At 40.7% G+C, this 13,569-nt stretch overlaps 1 protein-coding gene across 5 annotated transcripts in view; it reads right to left on the reverse strand.

Annotated features, from left to right (window-relative positions):
• RPS6KA2 (ribosomal protein S6 kinase A2) overlaps positions 1–13,569 on the reverse strand; it is a 176,758-nt gene that overhangs the window by 20,378 nt on the left and 142,811 nt on the right. For all 5 annotated transcript variants that reach the window (XR_014546172.1, XM_083605860.1, XM_083605862.1 and 2 more), the window contains 4 exons: positions 12,725–12,813; positions 8,892–8,956; positions 2,908–3,010; positions 550–680 (listed from right to left, as the gene is read on the reverse strand). Coding sequence is in view for 4 of the 5 variants with exons in the window: in XM_083605860.1 (XP_083461986.1) it covers positions 550–680; positions 2,908–3,010; positions 8,892–8,956; positions 12,725–12,813 (388 nt within the window). In the remaining variant the exon portion in view is untranslated. The remainder of the gene's footprint in view (positions 1–549; positions 681–2,907; positions 3,011–8,891; positions 8,957–12,724; positions 12,814–13,569) is intronic.

Below are 13,569 nucleotides of genomic sequence, written 5' to 3' on the forward strand. Positions count from 1 at the left end.
TCATTCTTGATGCTGAGAGGCTTGCCTGCAGGGGCATCCAATAGGTCTCTGTGTAGAACATGAAAGAGAAGCACTGAGCTTCTCAGGGGTTCTTGCAATATACAAGTTCTCCTTCCATATAAACATTGCCTGCCATTTTTCTGGTGTTTAATAATTCTACCAAATTTGGCTAATGAAAGTGGCATTATATATTGCATACATGCAAAAACATCACACTGAAGGCAGGCAAGCACCACAGCATTTCAGGTAGAAGTCTGGGTCCCAGTGACTGAAAAGAAAACCTAACAGAGTACTGCAAGCTTCTTGAGATTGCATTTAAGTGTCATGTTATGATTTCAACTTGCATCATGATTTCATCACAATCAGGAAAATGTATACAATACTAAGGAATAGACCTAACACTAATGTCCAGCCTGTGCAAAATATTGTGCTTTGGGCTTGTGTACAACATTTGTAAGGGGCAACTGTGTTCACCCTGGATATTTGCAAATATGGCAGATGCCATCAGCCTCCAGTGATCATACACACTTTCACCAGATGCATCCTTACCTGGACAATGGGGTGAACTGTGATTTTGTGGACTTCTTGCTGTGGAGGCTCCTGCACCAAGTTGGATGCAACGAAGCTGAATCCCCTGAAGAGATTATGAGCGTTGGCACTTGGAGGGACGCCTGGGGAATCTGCAGAGGAGGTGAGATATGATTCAAGGGACGACTGGGGATTCCAAAGCCAATACAAAGAGAGTACAATATTTCCTTCGGGAAATTAGAGTGCTACAATGCAGGTCCTACCAATGCTGTAAAGAAACAACTCCAGATTAAAAAGTTGACCCAGCTGACAGCAGGCTACCTTAGTGGGTGCAGGACTGAATGTGTGGCACACACAGCTCTGTCTACTCCTCACCTGTGAGCATCTCCTACCTGGGGCAGCTGCCTCACTCTGCCTGTGCATGCAAACTCTTCCCAGTCCACCTTTACTTAAACATAAAGCTGTCTCTGTACTTTCAGGAGTGGCAGTGTGAACATAGTGGATGGTGGAACGAGGAGCCGAGGTACAAAATTACTTTTAGAATTGGGAGCAGCATATTGCAAGATGAGCCCATGCCAGTAACTCTCCTTTAAGCTTTAGATGCTAGAACATTGGTTATTGAACAATTTTCTTTTTTCTTCTTTCTGCTGTGCAGATTGCAGAACTGGTTTGCACCACAACAGTACACAATTGATATCCAGCTAATCCAGGCTTCCTCAAACTTGGCCCTCCAGATGTTTTTGGCCTACAACTCCCATGATCGCTAGCTAGCAGGACCAGTGGTCAGGGGTGATGGGAATTATAGTCTCAAAACATCTGGAGGACCGAGTTTGAGGAAGCCTGAGCTAATCTGTTGATTTGCACCAGTGTGGAAACAAACTAAAGGTGAAAAATTATGGCCAAGCAGCCAGTTATTTAGGCAGTCAGTTGGCCGGGCTGGGAGATGGCAGTTTGTGGCTGTGTGTACACTCTTGTTTACTCTTCATCATGTGAGCTCCCACTACTGGTTTGGGAAGCAGTGTACACATGGTGTTAAACAAAAGCTACACCTTTCTTGTCATTTTAAAATGAAATAGTACATTCTGATGTGTTTCTCTCTAAATCAGCTTCCGACTGAATTGGGGGGGGGGGGGAGAACGGAGCTGCATTTTAATCCGGTATGTGAACCTAGCCTATGTCATCCAATCACCTGAAGACTTTACCACTCTCCTGTTTCCCTGGATTTCTGAATAGATGCAGATGTGTTGGAAATTCTTGTCCACACTACAGTTTCTGTCCATGCTAGTATTACTCCAGATTTTATAGAGCCAAACTGGTGTGGGAAAATCTCACAGTATGGACTCCTTCCATGTAATCTGGTCATTTCACAAAATGCTGGAGGCATAGAAAGAAACATTGCTGCAGCAGCAACCACACTGCCAGAGAAATGCAAAAGCTCACAATAACTTGATCTCTATAACTGAGAAATTGCCTCAGGTTATAAGAGCGATGACTGACTACAGCAATTTGAGAACTCTGCAGTGAATGAGCTAATTTGGTTTTAGCTTGGGACAGAAAGGAGCAATTTCTGAGGTGCTATTATTGTATGTCAGAATCTTATGCAGGGAGGAAACAGATGATATGAATAGGGTGGGTCAAAGCATAACACTCTCTCACTCATCTGCACCCCTTGCTTTGCTGCAAATCTGGAAGAGGGGGGAAAGGCTGGTGTTTTATTAGTTTTTGCTTAGAGCTCTAATATTTCCAGCGATGTGTAGTCTAGTTGCCATAGGAAGCTGTGGTGTTATAGTATATATAATGTGGGAGACACCTGTGGAAGAATAATGTACCTGTATAACTGATTCTTGGGCTCTTGGAAAAGCCAGAAAATTTAAGTTACAGAGAACTAAGTAAAAACTGTATGAAAAACTATCTGGACTGGCATCCTTTCCCCCCAGGATCACCTGGTCATAATGTTCATAGAAAGTTATTTTTATTGTTTCGAAAGAGGGGTATCTAGCTGTGGATTAAGAAGGGGGAGGAAGGCTACTTTTAAAATATAGCTAGACATTCTGTGTCAGCATTAAATTTCATGGTTTGCATTAAGATCCTACAAGACTACTGGCTCTATCCCATGTTGTATATGTACTGGATTCGAAACTGATTTTTGCATATGAACTTGTTTTAAATTGTTTGTATATGGGATTCTTTTTACATATGGAATTGTTTTTGTTTCTACATATGGAATAAAAAAATCCCTTTATTGCTGTTGTTTTTAATGTGACATCGCTTCAAGATACTTTACGGGAAGTGATTCATAGATGGAATAAAAAAACATTCATAATGATCTTTTCCATTGAATTTCTTTATTTTATTTCTCTTGCTGCTGTTCCTGATTACCTGTTGGTGTCCGTGAAGTGAATTCAGGGTCGAAATGAAAGGTGTCCTCTGGCCGTCCCACAGCAGGTTTAAAAGGCGGCATGATTTCTTTCCTGTACAACTTCTGCAAAACAACCACCACCACAAATGATGGATTAAAATAATTGCCAACAAGATACATAAAAGAACAAAAACACAGGAAAGATATTTTAGGTTACAGTCCATGGGTGTAGCCAGGGAGGGCAGCTCCCTCCCCAAAAAAGCAAGTAAATAAATAAAAATACTTAACTGACCAATTGTATCACAGATAACTCGGTTCTGTCTCCCCAACATAAAGCCTACCCCCCAAAAATAAATCCTGGCTACGTTCATGCTACAGTCCTATACACACTTACCTGGGAATAAGCCCTATTGAACACAATGGGCCATACTTTCAAGTATACATGCATAGGGTGGTATTGTAATACACACATTGCATCTTGTGTTTAGGAAATTATGTTCAGTGCTAAGCCTAGGAAAAGGGGGGAAGATCACCCTTGAAATATTCTATTACCTAAACATCTATTTCCTCTATGCTTAGCAGTATCACACAAGTCAAATGAGGTATTAGTGTTGTAATGTGCCATGATGCAATGTATGGAAACAACCACTAAGGGGTTTCTGGGATTGTCAGCCCTGGGTGGAGTCTTGCTTTAAATGGGAGCGATAACTGATTTACCTTACACAAAATTGCTGTGAGGACAAATGAGGTAAGGATTCAAAGTGCAGCTCCTTGCACACAGAGCTGACACATGTTTGTCTCTTTGCACAGTGCCAGGCAGATGGCCAGCTTTAACACTGCAGACTACGTACTAGAGGAGGGAAAAGGCAACGTGGAGGTCTGCAGTAAGCCCTTTCACTCCTTAACAAGTGACTGGCACTGTGAAGACTGTGACAAGCAAGCAAGCAACCAACCAACCAACCAACCATCTGTTTGATGCCACGTGTAATCCCACTCAAGAATGTGAGTGGCTGTTTATTTATTTATTTATATTGTGCAAGAAAAAGACAGAGAGAGAGAGAGAGAGTCAATGGGTGATCCATGTGCAGGAAATAGATAGGCACTGCAAATCCTAATGTGGTGAATGAGGTAAGAGTTGTTTAAAAGTTGATTTTAAAAATGCTTCAAAGCAGACTTGTGAACACATATTTAAGATGGAAGAGGGGTGTGGGGTGTCTGTTTACTTCTCAGAAAGTTAATTTTTTATATCCATCTTTGATTCCAACTTCCTCCACTTGTTTGTTGTACTTATTGATATTGTTTCATATCAGGCCAATATTCCTGTCACAGTTTTCTTTGTTTTGACTAGATTCTGATGCCATTTGCAACGTTGCTTTCTCAAACTCTCTTTTACACATTTCCTCGAGCAGAGCTTTGCTTCTTGCTGCTGCTGTGTGTTTCCAATAACTCTTCAACGTAAACTTAACAGAGGACTTGTTCTCCTGGGATCCATATAACGTACCACGAAGAAGAATAAGGAAGCAACCATGAGTCACATGTTAAGCCTCATTGCCATTATTTGTGAAGATATGAATGCTTTGTGTAACAGAATTTCCTTTTTAAAAATAGGTAGAAAAATGAGAGAGGCAGATGTAAACACACATTCTATATGCATCTGGCAGTCATCATCTGGAAGGGCACTCATTTAATTGAATTAAGCATTATTTAGTCATTTCCTGCAATGAATAGCACTGTGCAGATGTTCACACAGTGTAGAAATGAATGCATGGGGATGATGGCAGAAGATTCCACCTGCTGACCATGTTCCATTCGTTAATGGAAACCTGTTCACAGAGAGCTATGCATATGTACCTTTGTCCAAATAGTGCACTGAATGAGCCATTTGTATGTTCCATGTTTGTAAGGTATGGTCCATCAATCCAGAACAAATGCTTGTCCAAAGGGCTCAGGTGCACAAGTTCCAATGGGGGGCGGGGAGAGAGAACAGGCAGAGTCTTATGTTCCCTTCTCTAAGATTGTCCATTTCCAGACTATTTGAATGTATTCACAGAGCTAATGACTTTGATGAGAAACTGAGCTGATCTCCAGATACCTTCCAGAAATAGAAAGGCAGAACGAAAGCTAGTGACGCACAGCAACGCAAAAAAGCTGCTCCACACAGGGATGAAGGAATGATTTCCCTGAACTATTATACACTTGCTACACAGGAACATGAACACACAATCCAGTTAAGTAGACACAGGGATGTATTATCTTCTGGAACATTATCGAGTCTGAACCGTCGCACTGACAAAGCGATACTGTCAGGAGATGCCAAAAAAGGGCATCACTTTAGATCTATGAATCACTTTTCCATTTCTATGTTAATAGGCACACATAGCTCATTTCTATTTTTAACTTCAGTTGATGTTTTTGATGAATATATTTCTTAGGCAGAAGAACTGGATAAAAACAAAAACCTTCTCCTTTGAAGTCTTTGCACTTGGGGGCATGATGGCCAACTGGCTTTGTTTAATGGTCAGATGAATTCATCAACGGCATCTCACCACTCTGTTTGTGAGTCTTCAGCCTCTGCTGGTCCATATACACAGAGGATGGATGACGACAAGTAATGAAGTTGTTGTAGGCAGGGTGACCTCACAATACAAGGGGCAGCTTCAGCACATCTTAATTTTTTTAACTGGACATTTCCAAAACTGTTGCTTTATTCCTGAAGAGGAGATGCCACAATGCAGCCTCACCCTGGCTGGATGCAATTAAAGCAGTGTAATTAACAATCAGAGGTTTATTATTAGGCCAAGCTGGGGAGCATAAGGATTTGGAAGGTGGGAGAGAAACACTTGTAGCACTAGATTTTAATGGGATTTGAGCTGGTGAGTGCAATGTCCAGTGATAATGTTGTTTTTAAAACTGTTTTAATCATTACTGTATCTTTTATATGTTTTACCCTTTTGTATTTTATCTGTGCCTTGAGTCCAAGTCTGGAGAAAAGGTGGGATATAAATGTCTGTTGAGACATTCTCAAAATACAAGGTGTATATTTGTAATATTTAATAGCTATTTTTATTAAATGATTTGCTTTTTAAAATACAGAACATTTAATTAGTTGGCATCCTTAAATACCTACTTATAATTAGTAATGGGAACTGTGGTGTGGTGTTTTTATTCCGAAACAATGCTTCCATCAAATGTGAAGAGAAAATATTATAAGAATAATGTGGCATAGGTAATTAGACTGTCTTTACTTTTCTTATTAGTATTTAATGAAAAGCAGTCTGAATACTTTGGATCATATCCAGCAGCAAATGTAAGGAAGTTTTTCTTCTCCATAAATAAAGTATATCAATATTCATACCATGTGTGCTGAATGGGGCAAGAGGTATAAGAACGACTAAAAAGTGTGTGATCATGGAACAAAACTGAGCTCATTGCTGACCTTTCCCAGTAATAACAGCAATGAGAACAAAGCACCTGCATTAGCTCTATTCCTCTTCTCTAGCCACAAAGGCGTTTTCAGCAGCTGGAAGCATCATTATAAGACATCAAGGACTAGCTTCCGTTCAGAACTCATGCTGGTTCATATTCAGAAAACCATCAAGTCAAACAGACCATCTGCTGCTACTGGGCTTTTAAAAGCTACACTCAACCCCCACCCGCCCCTGAAATGTCCCTTGCAAATAGTGGCGTTGCCAGTCTATGGCTAGGATCAACAGCCTTAGACAACCAGGCTGAAATAGTAACATTAAAATCCCATTCATAATTACGTTGGGTTGAATCCAGAAAAACTATATCTGAACTATCTGCTCATTATGTGGAAATTAGTCTCTCACATTTCAATTACATTTATTCATTGGTGTCTGGGGGGGTGGGGAGCAGTCCCCTTCCCAGATGATCCACAGCCCCCAGATGTGTAGCTTTTTTCATTAAAAAGTAGCTGTCTAGCAGTTGCATAACCTGAGATTAGAAATGTAATTTTTTTGGAAATTTTGAAACCAGGTTGGGAGAGGGTGTGGAATTGGTGTTTTCCCCCTGTTAGAGGTTTCAGAAAAGAACAGAATTAACTGGGGAAAATGCCATACTTTCTATTTAAAAAAAGTACTCTCTACATATTACAAGTCGCTTTGTTACTTTAGGAACATAAAATGCATTATGTATAACTTGGTTTACCACAGAATATATTTTTGGTATATTAAAAGTACAGTTTACACAAACAATAATTACAAATTGAATTATATTTTAGGCACCAGGAAAAAAACCATTCCTCTTCTCATAGGCCTTTGGCTAATTAAGTAATCTATGGCCTTTTAAACTGTGTGGGTGGGTTATTGTTTTGTTTGTTGTTATGTTGTGTGTTGTGTGTTTTTGTTTTGTAAACGGCCCTGTGGTGCTCAGAAGAAGGGTGGTCTAGAAATTTAATAAATTAAAATTTTAAGTTTTCATTACAAGTGGCATTAGAAGCTGCTGAATTGTAAGGAACATAGCATATTTTTGGTTTTGCCAGTTTATGAGAAGCAGCCATAACTATCAGAAACTATCAATATTATAATAAAAAAGAATAGCAGAAATTGATAGCAGAAACTATCGATATTATAGTAAAACAAATCATTACTTATTCTAAAAATCACTGTCTTCTCCAGTCCTCCACAATGACAAGTTGACATAAAAAGAGTTGAGGAAAAGGGGAGGAGAGACAAGACTCAATGAATACTACAAGAAATTCAATTGGTCTCTTCCTCTAAGCTAACCATTCCTGTTTTTTTTTTTAATATTTGCCATCACATTTATCATGGACCTTTAAAAACCAAAGGTTTGGCCTGACTGAAAATTCCACACATCCACAAGTCAATTTATTGCTTGATTTGATGTGAGTATTTCCAAAAATAGACCAATTTCTTTCACATGCTGCAGAAGGTGGAGGAATCTGCAGTAGGAAAGAAGATGAGTCAGAGATTGTGCTGTGCGAGGGCCTTGCAATGGTGTTGCAGGAGGGTTATAATTGGCGGAATCCCAGACTCTGTTCCTTGGCCAAATACCTGAAGATGTTCTGTACTCCGCAACATCCTGTACTTTCCAACAGCAAGCCCTAAGGGTGCTGCTTGTTTCGTAATCTAGTCAAATGCAGAAGCACTGCTATCATCACTTACATGTCTGCCTTTAAATCTTGGACCCAATGAATTTGCAGAAGCACAGATTGGATGGAAACAAAATTATGTAGTTCTATACTAGACTAGAGGACAGAAACAGATGCTCCAACCGTGCCAGCAAGAGGAAGGCCACAAGCCAAGAAGACACTGGATCCTTTTTTCTTCTCTTATGACAATGGCAATGCCCTCCAAGAGGCAGAAATATATACTGCTCTTGCTTGTCCTCAAGTGTTTTTTCCCACCTGAATTTTGCTGTGCCCCCCGCCCTGGCTCTTCAGATCCCTACCTGTGATATAAAGCAAAACATGCAGGCACTATTCTCATCTGTTTTATGAGAAAGAAGAGGACTTGAGCCTTTCTGTATTTTGAGGCAATGAATGAATTGTAGCAATGACTGACATCTACAAAAGCAGATCTAGCCTATTAGAGAAAGAGAAGGTTAGAGTGATATGTGTACTGTCTAGACAGTTTTGGCCTCTCTTAGTGGAGGAGTGATTATTGCCCCACAGAAAACAGTTCAGGTATCCAGAATTTTAGTGTAGCCAAAATTGGGCAGTAGACAGTAGTGGATGGTGTTGTGGGTCAGTGGCACTCACTTGATCTCCTGACAGCTGATTCACTGTGAAGTAGGAGAGGGGCGATGTGGTAGGGAGGTCTGTGTGGTGCAAATGCACAGGTAGGAGACAATCCAGCTGTTGAAGTGTTTTTTTTCAAAGAGTTGCTCTATGCAGGATTGCATTCCTGCTTGCAAACACACTGGGGAAGCAGTGCTGGAGTCAGGTTGTTCTGAGCAAGGAAAAATCCTGGATTTGGGCTGCACATCTAACTAGTCAGACAAGACAATCATGTGAATTACTTACATTCCAGTCTATAGTAGCAAAAAAAGGATGCCGCTTAATTTCTTCAACTCCATCAAGGCCAGCACCTGCCAAAGCAATGAAAGAGAGATAATAAAGAGGATGTAAAATGAACATCATTTCTAATAAAGAGGACCTTCTCACTGTCTCCCCAACCCCAGCAAGAGATCTGTGGCTGGTACGGGCAAGAGAGGCGGCTTTCTGGTTGTGGTTCCAAAACTACAAAATAGGCTTTCAAGTAAGGTTTGTTTGGTCCCTTCTTTGCCTCCTTTTATGTGAGCACTTAAATTCCAGTGGGTTTCTTCTTCTTCTTCTTCTTCTTTAGTTGGGGCCGCCCAATGATGGATTTTATTGCTGCTGTTCCATGGTTGCTATTTGAGGCATCAATTGTGCTAAGTTGGACTCAGAGGAACTGTGAAACAATGCATGTCCCAAGGGGCTCTCACCAACACAAATAGTATACAGCATTTATTTTCAGCTGTAGTACTGTACACCAGAGTTTAAAAATAACAATAATAGTAGTAGTAAGAGGAACAGAATCATTCTGCCCTCACCTTCTGTTTCCTGCTAACGTAATTGACCCCTTCACTGTCAATAACTTCTTATGCTTTAAGTTAGTGCTTTACCACTTATGTAGTGCTGAACAGCAACATCTAATCAAAGTAATTCCTGGAAAGACTACTAGTTAAAATTCTATAGGCGGACTTGAAAAGAACAAATGGTTTTCTGTAGAAGCTGTAGTTAAATAAGTGGGCAGAGAAAGAATCACACTGGCAGGCCAAAAACGCAAATACTTTTATGAAGCGTACGTCGCCTACGCACTCAAAGCAAGCATTTCAACCACATCATCAACCATCTTCTGAATGTTCATTGTCAGAATCTGACCCCAGTGCTACCTGTAACAAGTGTGAATGATCATATGAAACATTTTCCAGTGCAGTGGCTGAGGCAGAGACTTACAGGATCCAGCTCCAGAGACCAACTGCTGGTGCAAGGGACAACGTCCTCTCGCATCACTGATGGGACCCAAGTCCAGCCTCAGCCAGTTATGGAACACTCTGCACTGTATCTAAAGGACCCCTGGAAGGGAACTGAATCTACTATGTGGAAGCAATGCAGGACCTGAGAGGATACTTGGTGGCTTTGTATATGGAAATACATGACAGATGCACAATGCCCTTTTTTTTAGATCGATCTATGGTGGTGATAATAGCAGCAGGAGCATTTGCCCGGCACTTTCAAGTATTGAAAGCACTTCACATGCATTAGCTAGTTGTAAGTCTTGTAACACCCCTATAAGGTGAGTATTATTATCCTACATAGGAAAGGGGGAAGGATGAAGGGTAAGAGAGTTTGCCTTGCCTAAGGCCATCTAAGTTCATGGTCAAGGCAAGATTCAAACTGGGGCGTCTTACGATTGCACTATATTGCACTTTTGTAGTATATTTCTTTTGTAATATGTAATATGCTGTTTGGGGGCCTTTGGGTACAAAAAGGTATATAAATATACCTATACAATACTGTTAGTATGGGGGGCCAGGAAGGAATCTACATGAGCCTTAAATTCCATTGGAATATTTTCTACGTGTATCTCACTGTTTGATTAAGTTGATAAACATTCCTAGGGGGAAACACTGGGTGAGTGCCTTTAAAAAGAATGAAGACATAGGCTAAGATTATGGACAGCATTAAGGATAGCTCCATGGGATCAGTCCATCCAAGGCCAACCTAACTGCAAAGGAATATCTTTTTACTTCAGTCTTCAGGGTGACATCTCAGAAACTTAAGCTTCCTTTCATGGCCTGTAGCAGCTGACATGTGTGCATCATGAGGGAAAAAAAACTTCTACCTTAAAGATTATATTAGTATTTGTAGCAGCTCCAGCAAAGAAAAACAAAATCTGAGAGTTTCCTTCCTCCTCAGCTACATATCAATAGAAATGCAAGACCTATAGCTCAGCCAGATGGCAATCACATCAGGCTGCCAAGAATCCTGTTAACAACTGCCTGTTAGAACTCTACTGGAGAGACTGGTGGGTGTGATATCAAATGCTCTATATAGTCAGCCTTCGTCACACCACCTCAAGCAGTTGAGCAGCTAAGGATGCAAGGCGGAGGAAAACCATCTTTCCTTTTCCTCTCCGATTTCCTTTTCGGCTCTGATTGGATCAAATTATGTACTTAATTTAGCTTTACATGTTTATTTGGAATCCAAGTCAGAAAGCCGGTAATGTAGCTTAGACACGGTAGCAGGTTTTCACATCTATCTGCACTTGCTCTGTCCTGTGTTCAGCTCTCTAAAATAAATTTAATTAGATGCCATAATCCCCTGGGATGCTGCTGTCAGTGAACTCCTTAATCAACTGGGTAATTAGGTTATTTTTAAAAAAATAATCCTGAGACTAATCTTACAAGAGACAAAGGTTCACTTTTTCTTTTCCCTATAGTATTTCCCCCCCTTTTTTCTACTTAAGTTTCTTGCAAGCAGAGTGTGTGTGTGTGTGTGTGTGTGCGCGTGTGTGTTGTGGCCCCTTCAAGATTAACAAATTGATTATGGCATAAGCTTATGCCATAAAGAATTTGGTTAATCTTTAAAATGCCACAAGACTCTCTGGTGATTTTTACTGCAAGAGACTAGCACATAAAAAGAGGGCATTGGAAAATGGTGAGAGCTGGGTAAGGTAAAGGTAAAGGTAAAGGTAAAGGTAAAGGTAAAGGTAAAGGGATCCCTGACCATTAGGTCCAGTCATGACCGACTCTGGGGTTGCGGCACTCATCTCGCTTTATTGGCTGAGGGAGCCAGCGTACAGCTTCCGGGTGATGTGGCCAGCATGACTAAGCCGCTTCTGGCGAACCAGAGCAGCACACGGAAATTCCGTTTACCTTCCCGCCGCAGTGGTACCTATTTATCTATTTGCACTTTGACATGCTTTCAAACTGCTAGGTTGGCAGGAGCAGGGACCCAGTCGCTGGGATTAGAACCGCCAACCTTCTGATCGGCAAGTGGTTTAACCCACAGTGCCACCCGCTTCCCTATGAGAGCTGGGTAGGGAACTTAATTGTTTCCATGCACCAGATTCTTATCAGAATCAGCCTGGCGGGCCAAATTTTAGATGTGGGTGGGACCACTCACCTGTCAATCATGGAATGTCACAAAGGTTCGAGGTGCTTTGAAGTCCTGAAGTTGGGACCTTGCAAGGCACTGCTAAAACAGTTTTTTCCTAGGTTTTATCAGGGCTTTTGATGCAAACGTCTTGGAAAATCCTACTGCTTTGACTACATGCTGCCCTTCTGGACTGGGAACAGGCATGCACAGCCAACTCAGGATTTACCTCTGCTCTGTGACTCATTAGATGGCATCACAAGTGACATCGGCTGAAGAGTGGGTGGGTGTGGAATTAATTTGATTCAGTATTGGTCATTTGTTCAGTATTTTATAATTTTATTATTCTTTGATGTTTTAATGCTTATATTGTACATCACTGTTGTATTGTTTCTGTATGAGCTGGCTGTTTAGAAATACTCCTATAAGGAAATAAATAACTAGCATCTGTTTCGAAACTAGCATCTGTTTCGGACAACACTTAGCTATCATGACTAATTGCCATTATTAAACCAATTCTTCAACAATCTGTTCAATCCATATTAAAAGCCCAAAACACATATTTAATTAAAGCTCCATTACCTTGCATCTCTTCCCAGCACATTGTTCAACTATGCCATTTACATGAGAACAAATCAAAATTAAGTGACAAGGAAAACAAACTACAGATTAACATTTGATTGTAATCTATTGCTGAATTTATCACAGACCAGAAACGAAATGAATCCCCATACCTAATCTGTTGGATGGATTCCTCTTGAAAAGAGCTCGAAGCAAACTCTGAGCTTCTGTGCTCAAAAACTGTGGCATTCCTAGCTTGGCTCTGAAAGAACAGAAACGTTTAAAATGTAGGAGGACTTTTCAGAAATGTCTAAAAAGATCACACACATATTTAGCAGTGGAAATAAATACAGATGTGCAGAGGAAATATGTATGGAAAAATATATAGAGTTCCCAAAGTAATCTCGAGGCATATTGGATAAAGAATGTTCCATAATACTGACTCTATTAAACATTTCTTTAATTCTTTCCTCATAGTCTTTACCATGCTTATTCTTCTTCACAATGGCTATGGGAAGTGTGTAATTCCCCCCTTTAAATATAAAATGGCAGGAACTCTGCCCTCCTTTGCATCTAGTCACCGTAGTGGGAATAGAAGAAAAATGGGCATACGCAATAAATAAATAATTTAATTTGGATGCCATGTTGCAGGTTGGGGGTCTGACATAGCTGCAGATTACTGATCTAGAGCTTCCAGCTATTTATTTTATTTACCCTACTACTAGCTCACGTATAGGAAGGGCTGTACCATAGCACAGTGGTGGAACATCTGCTTTGCATGCAGAAGGTCCCAGGTTCAATCCCCAACATCTCCAGAGAGGGCTGGGAGGGACCGATCTGAAATCCTGGAGAACTGCTGCCAATCCATCTAGGCATCTGAACCAGATGTGCCAATGGTCTGACTGTTCACAGATTATTTCAGAATTGGTAGGTTCGTCTTTAAATGAAAGCTGAATCAAATTTCTCCCCCGCCTCTACAGCCAAGCAAACTTTGTCTATTCCAAGCACAAGAATACAC

Source organism: Podarcis filfolensis (assembly GCF_964270895.1).
Source record: "Podarcis filfolensis genome assembly, chromosome: 3".
In the NCBI taxonomy this organism is placed as follows: Eukaryota; Metazoa; Chordata; class Lepidosauria; order Squamata; family Lacertidae; genus Podarcis; species Podarcis filfolensis.